This window comes from Cannabis sativa, chromosome 6 (genome assembly GCF_029168945.1).
Source record: "Cannabis sativa cultivar Pink pepper isolate KNU-18-1 chromosome 6, ASM2916894v1, whole genome shotgun sequence".
NCBI lineage: Eukaryota > Viridiplantae > Streptophyta > Magnoliopsida > Rosales > Cannabaceae > Cannabis > Cannabis sativa.
The window spans coordinates 18014763-18036738 of record NC_083606.1 but is presented as its reverse complement, the minus strand read 5'-3'; the positions used below and the strand labels follow the sequence as shown (position 1 = coordinate 18036738).

At 32.3% G+C, this 21976-nt stretch overlaps 1 protein-coding gene and 1 non-coding gene across 2 annotated transcripts; one reads left to right on the top strand and one right to left on the bottom strand.

The window, feature by feature from the left end:
- Positions 1-15297: 15297 nt before the first annotated feature.
- Positions 15298-16297, bottom strand: LOC133039188 (uncharacterized). The gene is made up of 2 exons (XM_061118021.1): positions 15797-16297; positions 15298-15701 (listed from the first exon to the last, which is right to left on the bottom strand). Exons 1-2 carry the CDS (start codon positions 16295-16297, stop codon positions 15372-15374), a joined length of 831 nt encoding a protein of 276 aa, XP_060974004.1. The 3' UTR covers positions 15298-15371.
- A 4860-nt stretch (positions 16298-21157) lies between these two features.
- Positions 21158-21239, top strand: TRNAS-AGA (transfer RNA serine (anticodon AGA)). The gene has a single exon. It is a non-coding gene; the product is annotated as a tRNA-Ser (tRNA).
- The last annotated feature ends 737 nt before the right edge of the window (positions 21240-21976 follow it).

The window sequence follows — 21976 nt, the reverse complement described above, 5'->3', positions numbered from 1 at the left end:
GATGTTATTAAAATTAAGTTAAAATAAAAAAAGATACTAACAATCTTATTATGCATTTTACAGTGCTATAGTATATGTTGAACTTGATGACAATACATAGAGCCTATCTGCTGTCATGTTCGCAGATATTGTGGAAAAAATATTTTCGTGTACTGCTGCCCAACTAATGTGTAGTTTTTAAAAAATAAAATAGTTTACATGTCTTTCATAAGTTGATGTTCTTAATTAAATAAGCTATGCACACCATGTCTAATTATCTTAAATGAAAATACATCACTGTTTGCAGGAACACCGCCGCTTTGTCGACACTACCATATTTAATTTATCAACGAAAAAATAGACAATCCAGATATATGCGGACCCGGCTAGAATGAAAAGTGCAAAATACAAAAATTACACTATTGTCTCTATCGAAGCAAATGAAGATTGAAATCCACCAATGACTATCATTAGTTTTCTTATCTACAATTTTTAGACAAATGCTATCTTCAATTATCAACAATTTAGAGATTGATTTTAATTTTCTTTTTATCTTACACCCATTAACGTAATGTTTCTTTAAGTATTGGAACATCAATTTTTAATTTATTTTTGGATTAACTTAAGAACATATTTAAATCATCAAGCTTTCTTAAACACTAATATATTGCATTCGGTATTCACTTTTAATTGACAACATTATAATATTTAGATACACATAATAATAATCTCACCTAATAACTAATAATATTTTTTCTTTAATTTTTAATTGTATCACTTTCAAATAACATAGAAAAAAACTAGCATAAAATTTAGTATACGTGCCTCGCGTGTACTTTTTTGCTAGTCTATATATATATAAAGTAGAATTATGAGGCGGTGATGTGGCGGTCTAAAATCTTTTCAATGCTATTTTTTTTCTTTAATTCTCTCATTTTTTAATATTTTATTAGAACATAAATTTACAAATTAATATTTTACTATTATTTTAATAAATTTTCTATAAAAATATCTATATTAAATTAATTATTTTTTAAAAGACACAAAATTATAATTATAAACTAAATTAATAATATTAAATTAAATAATCATTCAATTATTTATATATGTATTCATAACTATATACGTGTTAAGTTTTTTTTTTTTACTTTGCAGAATATAAGAAAAGCGTTTTTTTTTTTTTTTATAAAAGAAACTATAATGAATCAAATTTTATGAATTGAACAAAAAAAAGAATGTGAGATTATGAATCAAATTTTATGAGATTATGTAGAAGAAAAATGTGAGATTATGAATCAAATTTTTTCATAATCTATTATTTTTATATTCAAATCATATAAAGTTGATGTCATTATTGTAGTTCATATTGATATCCTCAAATTTCTAATTAGCCAAACTGATAATTCTTTTAGAAAAAATAATTTTAAAAAAACAAAAATTAATAAAAATAAATTCATATTATTCACAAAAAAAAATATCATATACATATTAAATGAAAGAAAAATTAATTTTTCCATTTTCTTTAAGCCATATTATCTTGACAGATTAATAATAAACTTTTTTTTGTTAGGAGATTAACAATAAATTTTGATTCTCGATTCAAATGCTATTTTCTAATTCTAATTTCATATATTCAAAATTCCCATTCCATAAACTTTCTACTAATATTTTTTAATTAATGAAATAAAAAGGTAAACTTTAACTCCCATAATCAATGGAAACAAAGTCAAATTTCAAGTTCTCAAAATCTATAAAATAAATAAATAAATAGATTTTATAAATACAAACTCAAACATTAGAACCCCAGTAAAACACTAAAACTAAAAACACTCACAATAAAATTTGAACTCAGAATTTAACACACACATCAGAATAAAAATTAAACCATAAATGAAGATTTATGCTACTATTTTTCGAATTTCGGTATTTATTAGCAAAAAATTTAATATTTTAAGTATTTATGTCACAAATTTATTAATAGTAAAATTAAAATTTTAATATAATTTTACTAAGTAATTATTATTAATTATATTACACAATTTATTTTTTATATATAATTTAAAATATTTTATATATCCGCCGCGAAGCGCGGGATGTTTACTAGTTTTAAAATAATTAGTAATTTTACTTTCAACTTTTGACAATATTGATTTTGTCCTCTTAAATTTTTATATTTACAAAAATATGGTCAAATAGGTTTCGTCCCCTACCCTCAACATAAAAATGAAAAAGATGTTGGGTTTTATGCCCTAAATAAAACTCCATTTCAATGTAATCTATTTTATTCAACATCAATAAAGAAACAGAAGTATTTTTCATTCATTTGTGTATGTTTTGGTTCACCTTATCAATTGCTTGTCTATTTGATTTATAAATTCATCTGAAAGCCTTTTCACATACTTGATCCTGTTTATTGTGTTGTCAACACTTTGGAAAGTAAACATGACTATGTGAATAAAGTTTCCTAGATTTATCAGACACAGGGTTTTACTGATATGATAATCTACAACAAGAGTTTACTTGCATTTGGAGAAATGCTATGTTCTTTCCAGAACATTGGTTAAAATAAAGCTTAGGTTGGATGCATGGAGTATGCATCGGAATGGACCGATATTGAACTTTGACTTAGATTTATTAAACTTACCGTAATATCTATTCAAGTCAATATCGCCTAGTTGATCCTAGATCAAATGATCTTAATCCTGTTATGATTAGGCTCAATCTCAAGAGGCTATTCGTGTTCTTTGATTTGTTAGTTAAGCCTACTTTTAGGTCAGGGTGATACGTACATTTTGGGAACACGGTAGTGCAATTAAGTGGGAGCGCTAACATAAACATGGAATCTATAGCTTCTATCAGGCGAATAGTAAGTAACGGATGATCTCCTTTGAGCTTGACCAAACGAAAATAAATGGTGGAGTACTCATTCACATAAGCTGAAATATCATTTATACGGGGTCATAGTATTTTAAGGATAAAATACATAGTAGGGTGTAATGGTAATCTAATCCCTTTACAGTGTAGATCATTCATATAGAGGATCATTGATCATATTAGGATTATAACAATGGATAACTAATGATGTGTCTATATGGTGGAACATATAGAGCATTCTATATACTCAGAGTGCAATTATAAGTTCTATGCGTGGATTCAACGAAGAATTAATAAGTCAGTAAATTTAGGTTATAAATTATTGATCTGCTTATTGGAAGCTCGGTTATATAGACCCATGGTCCCCCCACTAGTTGAGATAATATTGCTTGTAAGATTCATATAATTGGTTTTGATTAATCAATTATAATTCTCAAATTAGACTATGTCTATTTGTGAATTTTTCACTAAGTAAGGGCAAAATCGTAAAGAAAGAGTTTTAGGGGCATATTTGTTAATTATGATACTTTGTATGGTTCAATTAATAAATATGATAAATGACAATATTATTTAATAATTATTTAAATGGTTGAATTAGAAAATTGGCATTTTTGAGAAAATCAGATGCAAAAATGATAAAACTGCAAAATTACAAAAAAGTGAGGCCCAATTCCATATTGCCAAGGGTCGACCACTTTTATAGCATTTATCATTCTATATTTTTATTATTTTAATGCCAAATAATTCAAACCTAACCCTAGTGGAATGCTATAAATAGATAGTGAAGGCTTCAGGAAAATTACACACACTTTTCATTCAGAAAAAACCTGAGCCTTCTCTCTCTATACCTGGCCGCCACTCTCTCTCTCTCTTCTTCCTTGAGATTTCGAAATACTTAGTGATTAGAGTAGTGCCCACACACAGAAAGTGATACCTCAATCATAGTGAGGAAGATCGTGAAGAAAGACTTTCAACAAGAAAGAGTTTCAACACTAAAGAAGGAGAGAAAGAGATCCAGGTTCAGATCTTGATAATACTCTGCGACAGAAAGGATACAAGGGTTAGAGATCTGAACGGAAGGAGTCATATTATTCCGCTGCACCCAATGTAAGGTTTCTAATACTTTATATGTGTTTATTTCATAATCGTTTTAGAAGTTCATATTTAGGGTGTTAATCAACATACTTGTGAGTAGATCTAAGATCCTGGTAAAATAATTTCCAATAAAAGATTCAATATTTTTTGAGTAAATTTAAAAAATTAATTTAGATCTTAAAATTTACTTTTGAATGATTAAGAAAATTATTAAAATTTTAAAACTAAATAAGAAATCTAAAAAATTATTTAATTTTTATCAAAAAATTCATTTAAGTATAAAAAATATATTAAAATTTAGTTTTTGTAAGAACTAAATTTTATGTTTGAGTAAAATATAAAAATGAAAAAGATTCAATATTTGTTGAGTAAATTTAAAAAATTAATTTAGATCTTAATTTTTTTTTGAATGATTAAGAAAATTATTAAAATTTTAAAACTAAATAAGAGATCTAAAAAATTATTTACTTTTTATTAAAAAATTCATTTAAGTATACAAAATATATTAAAATTTAATTTTTGTAAGAACTAAATTTTATGTTTGAGTAAACATAAAGTTTTTATTTTTTTTAAAAATAATTTTATATTTTTATTAAATTTTAATTATTTTTTAATATATGAGTTCATAAACATTAATAAACTTGATATTTTCTTAAAAAAAAAATCTTAGTTTATTTAGCTATTTATTGGATTTTCAATTAGTTTTGTTTGATTTTTTAAGATACGTGATTATAAGTAAAATAACTTTAAAAATATTTTTTTGAAATAATTTAAGTTTCTTTAAATAAATTTAATATTTTTATCAAGTTTTTTTTTTAATAATATTTATTAATATTTTCAGAAGTAATAACATTATAATATTTAAAATTATTTTTTTTTAGAGGGACAAAGTTTTATATCAGTCAAAGTTGAAAAGTAAAAATACCAATTTTTAAACAGTAAAAGAACGAAAACCTAACAAAAGGAGATAATTATGTAACTGTTATATTTTAAGGGGTATGATCATGTAGTGTCGAAAGTTCAAAGAACAAAAATACTAATTATTCTTGTTTAGTAAATTGCATTTGAAAATAAGTTGGTCATATTAATAGTGACACGTTCATATTCTGAAATCCATAGACACAAAATTTGTGTACACATGTATCATTAATCGTTATCACCCTGTATTCTTGTACTTAGATAAAAATTGTCTCTCCAAGTGAAAAGAATAAACCTCAAGAACTGGTAAAATTTGTATAAGTTATTTGCAAAGGAAAAGCATTGGTTTGTTTATTTAGAGACAAAACTAACCTCAATAACTGTTGTACAAAGCAGTTCAAACTTCAAACTACCTCAATAACTGTTGTGTGCACGTAGGCCTTTACTGTTGGGAACTTAGTGGCGTTTGGTTGGAGGTAATGAAATAAAATAGAATGGAAAAGAAACAATCTTCATTCCATTCATTTGTTTGGTTGCATATTAAAGTATTGGAATGTCATTCCAATAGAATGACCTTTTTATTATTTTGGTGGAATGACTATTCTATTTTGAAATAAAAGGAAAGACGATTCCAATGCACGATGAGAAACCTTCGGACAGCACGCGTTTAGACACGGTTTCGTGTCTGAAATCCAGCTTCCGCGCGCGGAAATCCTACTGGACACCCCCTGCGCCGAGAAACTTCGGCTGAGCACTCCCCTGCGCGCGCGGACAAGTATTATGCACAGCATACTGTCCGTACAGCTTGCTTTTTTTTTTTTTTTCGTTTTTCTTTGATTTTTCATGCTATTTCATGGATTTAACTTCCGAATTTTTGTGTAGTTCTGTATTTAGACATTTACTATTCCTAATTCAATTCTAAATATCATAATTAAATTAATTATTTTTTTTTTTAAATTAATTTATGATATTAGTGTAATTTGAATTTGAAAATAGTAAATATCTATCTTTTTTGCTTAATTAACTATCTTATTGTTAAATTTAATTATATCTTATCTTATTTTTAAATTTAAGGTCAGATATTAAATTTTTAAATTAAATATTTTTTTTAAATAATTTGACCTTATTTAAATTTAAAATAAGATAACTATAATCATGTAATTTTAAATAGATGTAAGATATTTTGCTAACTTTTAAATTTTGTTATTTTATTTATTTAAATTAAATCATAAAATATGAAAAAGATATTTATTTATCTTTTTTTTTTTAATTTTTATTTATAAAATAACATTAAATTTTTTAAAAGTAGTTAGCAAATTTTGAAATGATATTTAGGTTGGTTGAAACCTAATTTTTCAAAATTGTAGGTTTAATTTTAAATATTATTTTTTAATTAATTTCAAAAAATATATTTTTTTTAAACTTTTCGAAAAATTAAATATTTTTTTTATTATTTAATTATTTTTTCGAAATTTAATTATTTAAAATTAAATAAATCCTACATCTGACTATCCAGCTAACCTTGTTGCAGGAGTATGTGTTTTAGCTTGTTTGTAAGTTTTTAAAACCTATTATTGCTTGATTGCAAATAGCCATGGTTAACTTATTGACAGATCCAATGATCTGATTTTAAGTCATGGCTCCCTTGGTCAAGTAAATAATTTGTAACAGGTATATTTACAATCTTCCTTCATCTGTGTATGACCTAGCAACATGATAGGATCCATCCAAATTGTGTGCCTGTGTGAGCCTATGTGTTTAATTTTATTATAGATGCATATAGGTTGTTGTTGTTGCTAAATAAAATATCATAGTTTTTGATAGATTTTATTTAGGCCCATTTAGTTTTGGGCCTATACAATTAATAACAGTTGTTCATTTTAAGGTTAAATTCCTCTCTTTTGGGCCTTGTGTGAGAGTTGGGAGCCATAGTAGTGGGTACGACATACTGAACCCAGCACCCCCTCACATGAACCACCCCAATTGTGAAGGCCCATTTGCCTGATTTGAATTACTGTACTAGGTTAATTAAATTAGTTTAACCTAATAAAATTGATTAGCAACATAATTAATTTCATTTATTTTAAAATTAATTTAAGAAAACCATAGTTTAAAGAATTTTATATTCTAAGCTAAACTATATGTATTTTCTTGTATTTAATTAAATATAGAATTATAGCCATCTAGATTCTTTCTGAAGCTTAATTTAAATTTTTTATTAAATATTCCTATTGAAGTTGATATTTAGTTATCTCTAACTAATCAACTTAAATCTGAATGTCTTTTGGATTTAAAATTTCAAAATTAAGTTGAGGAATTTTAAGTATTGATTATTAAGATTCTTTAGATATTTTTTAAGTTGAGGAATTTTCGAACCAGTGTTTGGAATACCATTGTCAGCCTCATTTGGAAAAATTCCAATTGGGCATGTAAGAGATCTCTCACGTAAAAAAAATAGGCTCGCTCTTTATATAAAAAAGCTGATGAACGAAAAAATCCTCACACAAAATTGAGATTTAAAAAAAAATTATAAATAATTTTAAAACAATTATCTTCACCATATTTCACTTGGGGCCCGTTTGGTACGCAGGACTAGATTGGATTAGACAGGCTAATTTTTCCAATCCAGTGTTTGGGCATGGCAGAAGTCTGGATAACTAATCCAGCTAATCTCATCTGTCTGAGATTATTTATCCCATCCAGCAGGGTGGGATAAATAATCCAATGCATATGAGATTTGTATTTTTTTTTATCGTTTTTTTAATTTTGATTTTATTAATATATTTTAAATTTTATAAGAATTTAAATGAAAGAATTATCACACATTTATTTATAATTTTTTTTTATCAAAAACTTATTTATTAAAATTAGTAAAAATGTATAATTTTAAATTATTATACATAAGTTTTCAAAATTTAAAATATTGTTAATTAAACAATAAGAAACAATATGACAATAAAATTATATATTATTTTAAATGACTAGAAAATTTATAAAAATATTTTAAAAAACAAATATTTACATTAAGTTAGTAATTAAATTAGTGTTTAACATAAATAATTTTATGTTATTCAAATATTTTTATTTTACTATTTTAATTATTTATTAAATAAAAAAATATGCTAAACTATTTTATTATATATTTATGATATATATTTGATTATATAGGATATATTATTTTTTATTTAATTTTATAATTTAATTATTTTTTTTTAATTTTTTTTGCTGTGAATCATTTATTTTTTATTTGTTTATTCTTATATGTTTTATTTTAATTTAAGTTTTTATTTTCTAAAAGGAAACAAATAAAGTAGTCCAGTCTATTCTTAAACCAAACACAAGATTACTTTCAACATAATCTAGTCTAGTCCAATCCCTTTCAGTCCAATCCAGTCCAATCCTGCGTACTAAATGAGAATTGTATAATCAATTTTTAAATATCCTAAAAAAATAAACAAAGGTAAAAAGTCAAAACATGATGATAGATTTTAGAGTTATCAATTTTTTAAAATATATTATTTTTAAATATCTTAATTTTTTTTAAAAAAAAAACCAAAAGGATAAAAATGTTATAGCCAAAGATTTTGGAATTATCAATTTTTTTTTTAAAATGTCATTTTTAAATATCTTATTTTTTTTTGTTTTCAATTTTGTTTAAAAAAAGCCAAAAGCACACACAAAAAAAAAAAAAAAATACATCAATCTTAATTTAAATAGATAAAAATAAAATGTGATGAAGAGAAAAAGCAAAAGGCCCAAAAAAAAAAGAGTTATTATTTTTTGAAAAAATAAAATAAAAAAATAAGAGAAGTATGGAGAAAAAAAATAAAAATATATATATTTTACATTATTTAACATTTATAAAATTAATAAAAAATTAAAAAAATTGAGAAAATTACTTAGAGAACAAATAATGCTAATTAGAGAGATTTTAGGGTGCCACGTCACCGCCTCACATCTCTCCTTTATATATATAGATATATAGATAGGTTGATAGATTTTAAATTTATGAAAAATATTAATTAATAGTATTTAATATTACTTAAAAAATGTGAAAAATTGAGAAAAAAATAAAGTGAAATAATGTCATTTTAGAGCGTCACATTATCGCTTCATATCTCTCATTTATATATAGATGATTTGTTTTATAATTTTGTTTATTTGTTATATAATTTATTTTGTGAAATTATTTGTTATATAATTAAAATAACAATAATTTAACTTAAATTTAAATTTAAAGATAAATATTACAAAAATTTAATATTTCAATTTGTGATTATTTCATTAAAAATATGATCCCTCTAATTTGTTAATTTTTTTTATTTGTTTTTAATAATAAAGTACATAAGTGAAAAATCTAAATTCATGTATATGAGAACAAATACAAGTACAGAAGGTGATTTGTCATCATAGCAATACATAAATTTTCTAAAATAATAAAAGTGATTATCCAAATAATTTACTAGAGTTAAAAGAAAAGTTCATTAGAGATTTACATATCTAAAGTCATTGACCCTAGATCAAGAGCAATAGCCTTTTTCTATAGACTTCTGCTCCTATCATAATGCACACTTATTAAAAACCATAATAAACAAAAATAAAAAAGAGCATATCACAAAAGTCAAAATTATCTTTCTTAATTCATTAAGGTAATATAAAACTAATAGTGATTAGAGGAATTTTTAAAAATATTATTTTTTTAGGGCTTTTTTTATTTTTACACTTCTAAACATTTATTTTTTGTATTTTTACGAAATTCTATGTATAAACCCCTATTGCTAGCACTGCAACTTAAATCGCAACAAAAAATCGTATGAAAACCCCTATTGCAACTAGCGATGCAACCACTTTAGAAACCTAAACTGTAAATTTGAAAAAAAAAAAATTAAAGAAACAGTATATGCGGTAATTTCCCTAGTAATTAAGTCTATAAATAAAAAAATTATCTACTAATAAAACCTTAAAGGTGTGTATCCAAGTCAATAAAATTAAACTAACATAGATATATGTATGGTTCAAATAATAAAGAAACACTAAAGAGATGAATATAATAATAAAATTACCATCTTATATGAACCATATTGTATATTGTAATCCAATGAGAGAATAAAAATGAGAAGGATGAATATATATATATATATATATATATAATAGGAAAAATGATGCGATTTATGCATAATTTAATATTAATGTATATATAGATAATTATTATTTATATTTTTTTAGAGTTTTGTAGTAAATTTTTTTTGAAAGAAATAATAAAATAATTAGAAAATAAACTTTTGTGTGGTAGTAGAAGATTTTTTTAAAAAATAATAAAATAATTAGAAAAGGGAAATTTCAATTTTTGGCCTTAATAATACAAGCCATATCAAAATTTATACATTTCCTTAATTTGTACAAATTTAGTCCATTAATTACATGAACTTCCCATTTTACTCTTTTAAAAAAAAAAAATAGCTAAAATCTGAAATTGATCTTTCTCTCTCTCTTCCCTCTTCCCTCTCTCTCGTGCACCACTCTCTCTCTCTAGAAAAAAATTGAAAAACTTATCAAAAAATTTCCCTCTATCCGTCCCACTCTCTCGTCACTCTCTTTATTCCCTGTTGAATGGTTGTTTTCTCGGTGGGTGTTGGTGGAAAACCGAAGCACAACTCAATATCACTCAAGAATCTTACACCATTATAATGGATAAGTTGTATTTTAAGCATTTTGTTTGACTTTATGTAGTTTAAAATTGTTATATGTGTGTTTTTTGTTGGAACTGCTGTTTTTTGGTCTGAAATTGTTGAGATCTGGCAGATCTGGTTTTCAGTCGAATTATGGGTTTTCCAGTGTTATCGATGATCTATCGATACTATGTCGATGGTTTGTCGATGATTACAAAAGGAAAGGTCAGTGACGACCATTATCGACGTTATGTCGACATCATGCAACCAACATGGTATTTACTATTTGTCGACAGTTGTCGACAGAATGTCGACAACAAGCATTTTTCTTTTTTTTTTTAGAAGTTGTCGATATTTTGTCGACAAAATATCGATGCAAATGAAAAAAAACCGTGAATAAAACATAAACATAACATAACATTAACATTAAATAAAGTTCATAAAAAACATAACATAACATAAAAAAACATAAAAAAAAAACAGAAAATAAAGTTCATAAAAAAAAAACAAACATTAAATAAAACTCACCACAAGCCATAGCATAAGAAATTTTTTTTTTTTAAATTCTTTGGCTTGTGGGTGAGCCTTGCAATACTTGCATAATGTTCCAGGCTTCACCGGTTTACCGTTAAAGATGCCTAGTTTGCAACGACGGCATCCTTCGGGGAACCCTGGTGGTGGAGCCGGCCATACACCAGTTTTGCAAAAATGTGCTTCAAGTTGCCTGAACCTGAACTCGTTCCCACATCGTTCTCTTTCGAAAGCTCTTTGGGCGTCAAAAACTTTCTGCATTTCAGGAGTAACCATGCCAACATTAGGCTCCTGCTTCAGCTCTTCAGGAGTTAAGATGGGGAATTTGCCTTTGTTCTTTCTTGGGGCCATATTTAGAACTTAAGAATAAGAGAAATTTTTAAGAGTAAGAGAGAAGTAGAAGACAAGAGCACTTATGAATAAGAAAGGGATTTGCTTTTATAGAGCAGTAAACATGTTGGGAATGTATGAAAATTTAATGGTCATTAAATGCGTAACTGTACAGGTAAAACGCCTGAAATGGTGTATTTGTCGACTGAATGTCGATACTATGTCGACATCATGTCGACAACATGCCAATTTAGTGTCACTGCTAACTCATTTGTCGATGCCATGTCAACGTCATGTCGACAGCTTGTCGATAGGACACGTGTCTGACATGCAACGTGTCAGTTGGGAAGGGTTGTTGGGAACGTAGGTAAAATTTATTAACATTAAATGTGTAACCGTTGTTAATTGTCGATTGTATGTCGATGGTATGTCGATATTATGTCGATGGCGAGCATCCTTGGTGTGGTTGTCGACGTTATGTCGATAGTATGTCGACACAATGTCGACAATCAGTGCCATTATTTCTGCTGTTGTGATTATCGACATCATGTCTATTGATATCGATGGGATGTCGATTTTTATTTTTTTTGGGGTGTTTTTTCCTTTACTCACCTTGTTTTTTTGGTTTGCAATTGCAGGAGACAAAGTGTTCCTTCTTGTATCGTACGATGGTGTTTGGTTATGTGAGAATTATAATTGGATCTACAAAGTAAATAGCAGCTTGACGTTGATGATTAGCAAACCGAGACAACCCTACAAGAACTGCGACAAATTTTATATGAAGAGTTGGAAGTTGATCCGGTAGCGTATGATTTAAAGTTGGAGATTTGTTCCTTGTACATGAAGGGAAAAATGGTTGCGCCAGAGGTTATTAAGAGAGAACGCCAACTGAGAACGTTTTTAGAGATGAGGGCAACAATGTCAAATACAGAGTTTATGCCATTATTCGTGACCAAGGTGAGAAAAGTTGGGAATTCGGAGCCTACGCCGCCTACTAATCCTCTCCCTCGGAGTGTGGTAGGGTCTTGCGTTCCCGAAACAGATGTTGGGATTGGTGTGAATGAGGAGGTTCCGGCCAATTTAGAGGTTCCGACCAATTTAGAGGTTCTGACCAATGTAGGGCAAGAACAAGAAGCGACAGGATTTCATCAGTTTGAAGAGTTCGATACACCCTTCTACAATAACGATCCTATTGTAGATTTGAATATGGACGATGAACATGATTTAGCAGTCGATGAAGCCGTAGCGGGACCATTGTTGAGGTTAGAGTGTGTACCGAGTAACCAAGGTACGCAGCGAGAACGACAACCTCGTAGTGAAAATCGCACTACACCTGGAACTAGCAGTAGTCGACTGGGCGGGCGAAGAACATGCTCGTCATGCAACGTTCTCAACGTTCTCCTCTTTTGAAGTTTGTACCAAGTTCAAAGCTCCCATGTGGACAAAGGAAGATATAATGGAAAATCATGAGCTAACTACTTGTTTACAAAGTAAGGAAGCAGGGGTGATAGAGCTTGGTAATTTTTATGAAAACAAGGAAGAACTGAGACAAGTAGTGGGTAGGTTTGCACTTAATAACAATTTCGAGTGGATGGTGAAGAAGTCATCCCCTGATGTGTTGTACGTTACATGCAAGGCTCCAGATTGTAAATGGAGATTGAGGGGGAGGAAGAAGATGCATTCTGACAACTTTGAGGTCACTGTATTTCACAATGAACACACATGTAACTTGAATGCGAGACGTTCAGATCACCGTCAAGCAGCACCATGGGTAGTTGGCCACCTTATTAAGGGGAAGTACACCCAAGACGGAACTAAGTACAAGGCTAAAGACATACAGAGGGACATGTTTGACAACTACGGTATCAGTATGAGTTATGTGAAGGCGTGGAGGTGCAGGGAGATGGGACTTACGTATGCTAGGGGTACGCCTGAGTTTTCATACATGAAGCTTCCTGGGTACTTGTACATGCTGGAACAGAAGAATCCAGGTACCATTACTGACTTGTACTTAGAGGATGAGCGGTTCAAGTACTGTTTTATATCACTCGGTGCATGTAGAAGGGGCTTTTCTTTTTGTCGTCCTGTTTTGAGTATCGATGACACCTTCTTAAAGACGAAGTACGGCGGTATAATGTTAGTTGCTGTGGCATACGATGCGAACAACCAATTGTTGCCGGTTGCTTATGGTATCGTTGACAGTGAGAATAACGACTCCTGGACGTATTTCTTACAGAAGTTGAGGGTAGCAATTGGCGTGGTTGAGAACTTAGTGTTTGTGTCAGATAGGCATCAAAGCATTGATCATGCTGTTGAACTCGTTTTTCCCGAAGCGGTCCACTGTGCATGCTATCACCACATTGTTATGAACGTGAACGCCAAATTCAAGACCGATGCTTTTCACAACCAAATATATAATGTTGCTTACGCATGGTCGAAGACTGAATGCGATAGAGAGTTCGAGAAGCTTAGAAAGATGAATCCGGCCATTGCTGCATATGTGGAGAGTATAGGGTTTGAGAAGTGGGCTCACCCTTATTGTTTGGGCGATAGATACAACATCATGACGAGCAACGCTGCTGAAAGCTTCAATAGTGTCACAGAAGAGTTCAGAAAATATCCAATAACTACTTTGGTTGAATTTATCAGGTTCACACTCCAATCGTGGTTCGCTGATCGCCTCGAAAATGCTGACAAATGTGCCACCCCTTTGGCCACGCTCTTTGAAAAAAACTTGGCAAAAATTCATGAAAATGCAAGGTACAGGCGCGTCCAACGAAATGGAGCCAATTTGTATAACGTTGGTAGGGGACCTAACGGTGAAAGAGGTGGTGATGTGAATCTAGTTGAAAGAACATGCACCTGCGGCGTGTTCACGTTATTGAAACTCCCTTGCCTTCATGCATGTGCCGCGGCATTGAAAACGAACACAAGTGTGTACACGCTTTGCTCACCTTATTATTCAAAAGAAACGTGGAGGAAGATTTACGATGATACCATTAATCTTGCTGGTGACGAGGATGATTGGGTTCTCCCAGAACACATCAAGAATATGAAAGTTGGGGTACCTGTGGAAAAGAAGCCTGTAGGTCGTCCAAGAAAAAGCAACGCTGGAAGAAGACGGGAGAACTGTTTCCCGTCTGGTGATAAAAAAGGTTCTGTACCACGAAACTGCAGCCGCTGTGGCGCTGAGCCACAACAGAGCAACATGCAAAGCCCGCATCTGAGGCGTCTTGTACGTATTCGTTGGGAAATTTGATATATTGTAATGATGCATATTTTGTCATAGTTATTTTTGTTGAGGTTGAATATTTTTCAAATATTTTAATTATTTTTAGGTTTAATAGTTATTTTTGTTGAATAATATTGATATTTTATATTTGAAACCACGAATAATTATCAAAATTTGAACGAAAAGAAAATCTATATATTGTAATGTTAATTACACAAAATATACAATGTCGCAATAATTACACATATAATCAGCCGACATTTTGGTAAAATAAATCAACACACCACCGTTGACGAAACATAGCTATCCGGTCTGGCGTCACATCGGTCAATCCACGCTGCATCATGAGATGCTCCACATACTCAATGCAATAGACGCCACAATCACCACTAAATGCAAAATAAAATGTAAAGTCAGTCTAACGTAAAACATATTTTAATACTATAGTACTTTTTTATCGCTATGTACCCGGTTGCCGACTTCGTAACTAAGTCGTGAGTGGCTCGAGTCGAGTGCATTTTTGGAAGCACCGTGATGTCACGCTTAGCTAACGCCATGATCCGGTTGTTATGTGGAAATTCCCCGTTGCAAGGATTAGCGAGGGCGCGCCAGCCCGCCCAAACCTTCGAGGATGGGTTCCAAGGCGGTCCAATGACGTACGCCGGAATCACAGTCGTAGACATTAATTTTCCACAGCTCTATGTCGACTTCAACTGTGACCCAGTGCCTTGCCTCGGGAAGGTTCAGAACGAAGTAAATAAACTCGTTACCCCTCCATCTCTCAAAGACTTGGGACTGTAATTACAGAGAACAACGAAACAATTAACAAACCATAATAATCTTCCCAAACAATTAACATTTAAAATCTTACTAAAACAATACCTTATGAACCCCTCTGCAGTAGTCAGGATATAATCCTCCCACACAAAGTTTTTCCTCGGACCCTTGTGGCTCGTCCATGCACTGCTGATCATGGCGGTCACGAATGTGGAGAGAATGATACCCTTCTGATGAAATGTCAGTGGATAGTCGGTGCGTCGCCTCCTCAGCATATGCATTGCTGCATCTATATGCTGCATATAAAGGGAAATGTCAGTTAGACAAAAAAAATATATTAATTGCACATAAAGTTGTAAAGTGAAGTAATATTATAAAATACTTTACTTACGTCATCTGTAAGCCATTCCTTTGGTGTGAGCATTGTCCAAAAGAATCCTGGACCATAATCACCACTTCTCAAATCCCGAAGTCGGTGGTTTGGAATGAGTCCAACACACCACTTTCGGAAAGTGGTTAACAATTTCTCATCCGGTGGCTCCAGGGGATCAAAAGTCGAAGATGGCCTATGTCTCCTCTTCATCTCCGTATAGTCACCGAACCATACATGAGGCTTTCTCTTCCTCTTCCGACTCTTAACCACTGCAGGTTGTGCCTCTATCGATAGAATCTCACCCTGCGACTCGGTGTCATGTACATGGATAAGAGGTTGTGCCTCGATCGGAGTCGCTGGAGCTCCCTCATAAGGATCGTAATCGTCGGGGAAGACCTCATCCTCTTCTACTGGGGGTGAAGCAGCTGGTGGTGGGGTAGATGGATCTTGGGGCCTCCGTGCCGAAGCCGTCGTTGGCGGACGATTCAACATGGCCAATATGTGTCCGAGCCGCTCCATAATTACGTTCGACCACCCTTCACTCTACATGGCCGGTCTCGTATGCCTTCTTCGGCTCGACATGAGCAGGCATACAGACCCTGAGTGTCAGCCTCGATCCTATCCAACCGAGCCACTAAATCAGTGTACTCGGCACCCCGAACGCCTGATGAAGATGGTGCACTGGGCTGAGGTTCTGAACCAGTGGCCTGAAAAAATATATATAAAAAAAATACGGTAAGCATACGATAATTCCACAATGTAACAAATATCACAAAACAAAAACAATAAAAAATAAAGACATAAAAAAAAAGTTCCAAAAATTGGTACCTGAGTGTCTGTTTCCTGAGTGTCTGGCACCTGAGTCTCTGGTACCTGACTACCTGCCTCAGCCTCTGTGTCATCCACAACATCATCAACCAGGTTCTCCACACCATCGTAAGATATCGTCCTCACAAATGCCTCCTCCTCTGTCCGTGGAAGTAGCCCCTTCACCACTTCAAGATTCTGTTTATGGTTCAAAAAATATCAAAATAAAACCATTTAGCATTTATTACAAGCATTTATGTTAAATAATTACTCCGAACATAAGTGAAAATCATACCCGTCTAGAAAATAATGCGCTGACGTCTTTCTTCCCAATATCGCCTTTGCTCGTCTAGCTAAGCATCCTGGGGAACCGAATCCCGTGGTTCGTGCCATACCTCTTCCCAACCTCCAAAATGGCCTCGTACGCCCAATATTGTACTACAGGTGCGAAGCCATATGCTGTGTATTTGCACTCGTGCTGAACATCCGAACTCAGTTTCTTCTCGTAGTTGGCCTTCTGTTTCAACATGTCTTTCTGAAGCGAGTGCATGAGTCTGGCGAATGAGTGCTTCCCCCAAGGAATCCGGAAGAAGAACTCGAGGTCTTCCACATATCTAAGTATGTGAGGCGTAATCAGCGCGTTTGCCTCGCGGCCTAGAAGCACTGACTCCACAAACAAGCACAAGCCGAGCTTGTACAAGTCTTCCGGGTTCTGGCAGTTTGTGAACTGAAGTTGGAGTGCTAACATCTTCACACTATCAGACCGGTTGAAATATCTGTTGATCAATCGGTCTGACCCCGAGCGCGCGACCTGCGCAGCCTTCTCCTCTTCTGTTGGCCCCGAGGAGAAGTCCAGGCCTGTAATGAGTGCAAACTCGAGCACCCCGAATCAGACCTCCTTCCGACCAACATAAAACCGCATCCTCAACTCCTCCTGAGCATCCACTTTCATTTTGTGGAGCATCAACTGGTGAAATAACACCGAGGAGAATGTCAAGGGTACGGCATTCCAGAAGCTCCCGAAACGGCTTTCCTTCGCCGTGTTATTAAGGTTGAACTCCTCAAACCGAGCTTTGATTTTTGCAAAAATTCCAGTGCCCCTATATGTGACGCGGCCAGTAAAATGCTCGGGTGCTGGAATAATGAGTCTGGGAGCCATCTGAAAAATCAAAGACCAAAAAAATTTAAATGTCAAAAAAGTTAAGAAATGTCGACATAACATCGACATCATGTCGACATTCTGTCGACATTGTCAAACATTCAACACTGGTCGACAAATCGTCGACATACAATCGACATGCTATCGACATTATCATAAAAGCAGTGACAAACGATCAACATCGACAACTTGTCGACATACAGTCGACAAACAGTCGACAAATTGTCGACATTCTAACAGTAAACTACCAAAAGAATCAACTTGAATTTATAATCGACAAACTATCGACATACAGTCGAAAAATTGTCGACATTCTAACAGTAAACTACCAAAAGAATCAACTGGGATTTATAATCGACAAACTATCGACATACAGTCGACAAATTGTCGACATTCTAACAGTGAACTACCAAAAGAATCAACTGAGATTTATAATCGACAAACTATCGACATACAGTCGACAAATTGTCGACATTCTAACAGTGAACTACCAAAAGAATGAACTGCAACTTATTATCGACAAACTATCGACATACAGTCGACAAATTGTCGACATTCTAGGGCAAAACTACATAACATCAAACAAAGGTAAACCATCGACAAGTTGTCGACATTACGTCGACAACCTGTCGACAACAATGTTCAAACACATAAACAGATACCTATACATATCGACATCCTATCGACATTTCATCGATAACTATGTAAAAACACACAAAACACCATTGAAACATATCCAACATATACAACATGCAAGTATTGACATCTAGATTCGCATATACAATCTAAAACACACAAAATCTGAAGCACATACACAAATTTGCATTGAAATTTCTAAAATTTAAACAGAAAAAAACTTACCTTTTCGTGGTTCAGTGGTTCAGTGCTTCAGTGCTTCGTACTCGTGGTCGTGGATCGCCGTGGGACGCCGTGGGTGTTCGTCCTCTTCTTCGTCGTCGGTCGTGGGGTTCGTGGATTCTTGGGTTCGTAGGTTCGTGGGTTCGTGAGTCTGGGAGCGGGTTGTGGGTTCGTGAGGGGTTGTGGGTTGTGGGTTCGTGCTCGTGAGGAGAACGGAGAGAGAGAGAGAGAGAGAGAGGGAACGTCTGGTTTGTGGGTTGTGGGTTCGTGATCGTGAAGAGAGAGAGAGAGAGAGGGAGCGTCAGAAAGAGAGAGGGAAAGTTTAATTTAGGGGGTATTTTAGGAATCTTTTAAAATTAGAGGAATACATTTGTACAAATTATAAAATGGTATAAATTTTGATATAAGTTATATTATTAAGGGCAAATAATGAAATTTCCCTTAGAAAATAACTTTGTATATATGGTAGGATATAAATTTTTTAATATATTAATTGTATATTATTTTTTAAAATTTTAATTTAAAAAAAAAGAAGCCAAAACGAGGCAAAAACCAAAAAAAAAAAAAAACTAATAACAAAATTTTATTTTTTGAGTTATCATTTTTTTTAAAAAATAAATAAATAAAGGAAAATATATATTTTGTATTAATTAATATATATAAAATTAATAAAAAATTAAAGAAAAGAGAGAATTAAAGAGAAAAATGAAAAATGACTTTAAAGCATTTTTTTTTTTTTGAAATAAAATCATCATCTTTATTATTTACAATCCATAGTGATTACATGATTAAAATCTGGAGTAACATCACTACTCCTGATAACACGACCAACAACTAAATAAGCTAAAAAGTGAGCAACACTATTTGCAGAACGTCTAATAAAATTGACAAAAACATCTCTCAAATCATTTAACATCATCTTACAATAAAAAATAACACTTCCAAAGTATGAAACCATAGGAAGAGAACTATGTAACGCTTGCACCACTGTAAGACTATCAGTTTCAATGACAACTCCTTCCAATCCTTTGCCTTAATCCAACTCAGCGCCTCCTTAACAACCAAGGCTTCCACCATTTCGGGCTGCAACACTCCTGAACGACAGTAGCTAAATGCCTCTACCAAAGCACCAGTTTCGTCTCTAATTACCCCCGCGAAGCTATAAGTTCCATTCTCTGAAAAAAAAAATGGCAGCATCAATATTAATCTTCAAGGTATTAACATCTGGTTTGATCCATGTTTCATCTCCATCTACATCTGTAAGGAAAGCAGCAGTGGGAATAATAGTTGTATCTTGAGCCCGAGTCCAATCTGTGAGGAGGGCTTTAGTTAAATGAACAACGCTCTCAACCGTAAGAATTTTCTCAGACCAAACTAATTCATTACGATGCCTCCATATCGCCCAACATGTCATTGCAACTAGCTTTCGTTTTTCCTCATCTACCTGCTGTAGGACTGAAGCAAGCCAATTGGCAAAAGAACCAACTACTGTCAGATTAACTTTAGCAGCCAACTGTTGCCAACATGCCTTGGCAAAAGAGCAATCCACCAGGCTATGGTAGATTGTTTCATCAATCTCTTTGCACACAGGGCAAACGGCATCAACCGGCACATGTCTAGAGCGGAGTCTTGTTTTTGTAGGCAAACAATTAGTAGCAGCCCACCATAACAAGTCTTTCACTTTTGGGGGAACACTTAGCTTCCAAAGAGTATAAAACATGGAATTATCATCCCATGCCCCCAATTCTTTGCTCACTTGCAAGAACTTATAAATTGATTTGACTGAAAAGTAGCCCAAGTTTTCCCAACTCCAATACCAAGCATAACATAAACGACTTGAAGACAAAGAAATGCTAAGAATCAAAGTAGCATCCCTTTCATTAAACAAATCATGCACCAAGTCAATATCCCAAGCCAGCGAATCAGTTTCCATAAGCGCTTTAATATTTTGATCAACAAGAGCAGGATTAACAGAAGTTACCCTTGGATTATCATCATCTGGGACTATAAAGTATTTTTAGACCACCATATCAGCGCCTCATTCTTCTCCTTAATATAAATATATAGATTTGAATTTGTTAATTACTCAGGAAAAAAACAAAAGACACATGGCACGATTATTACGACACAATTGCTACTAGTTACTACTGTATAAAAGTAACCATCAAAAGTGTAATTTCTTTTCTTCACCCATGTTTCTTTCTTCCTTGGTATTGGATTATACTAGCACATCAGTAGTACTGGTACTTTTTCCTTATAAAGTTACCATTAAGGATGAACAAACATACCTCATTATCATTAACAGTAAGCATAATACCCCAAAAGCCATAATCTCATTCTAGTAAAGATTCGAAACCAAGCAACATCATACAAGCTTTGCTTCTTGCTTGTTCAAATGCAAGAAAGATATAACCAAAGAAAATGAGGTAGCCCTCGCTTCACGTCGAGATCGAGTATTTTCCCTTGACATATATATAAAACATACTTATATAGGAGCAAGTAGATATTGTTATATAAGAGAAATAATCAAGGTAATCATGAAACATCATGACTAAGTGAGCGTGCCGGAGTGGTTATCGGGCATGACTAGAAATCATGTGGGCTTTGCCCGCGCAGGTTCGAATCCTGCCGCTCACGAATTTTTATCTTCTTACACAACTTGGAAATTTAGTAATCCTAATTCCTAACATATTATAAGTCAACTCTTATACTTTTGACTGAACTTATTATGTTATAGAATTGTATATCAGGGATCAATAATTTCAAATTTTGTTAAGTTCTTTTTTTCTTTGTTTTTTTTTTCTTTCAAATGTTCAAATTTGTAGGCACGCATTGTTCTTAGCCAGCATTATTAAATGCTCTTCTTCTCTCTTCACTCATACATTTCATTTGATCAGATTGATTAGAATCCATGAATACATGAAGAGACTCTAGCATCCACCCAACCAAATCCTACTTATTTCTTCACTCCCTTGTTCTCATTATTCTCCTTATTACTGAGACCATTCCCACCCCCTTTGTTAGTGGTGTACAAAATGAATTATCATCACACAAGGACCAAACTCCATAGTGCCAACAATCCTCAATCAACTATCTTCCCAGCAATCTCTACATTCTCGTGAAACTAGCAAGCTCTAAATAAGCTTTGCAATGAAGACAAACTCAATTGTCTAGTGTTATTTGCATTACGAATAGATATTTTAAGGTTTTAATTGTGTATATAAAATTATTTTTCATTAATTAAAATTTTTATAAATTTAATTGTAAAATTATTTTAGTTGGAAATCTTTATCTATTTTGATATGTCAATTTTTAGATTTGGAGCATATAAGGATAGTAATAAATGTATGAATAAAAAGGGGATAATTTCACAG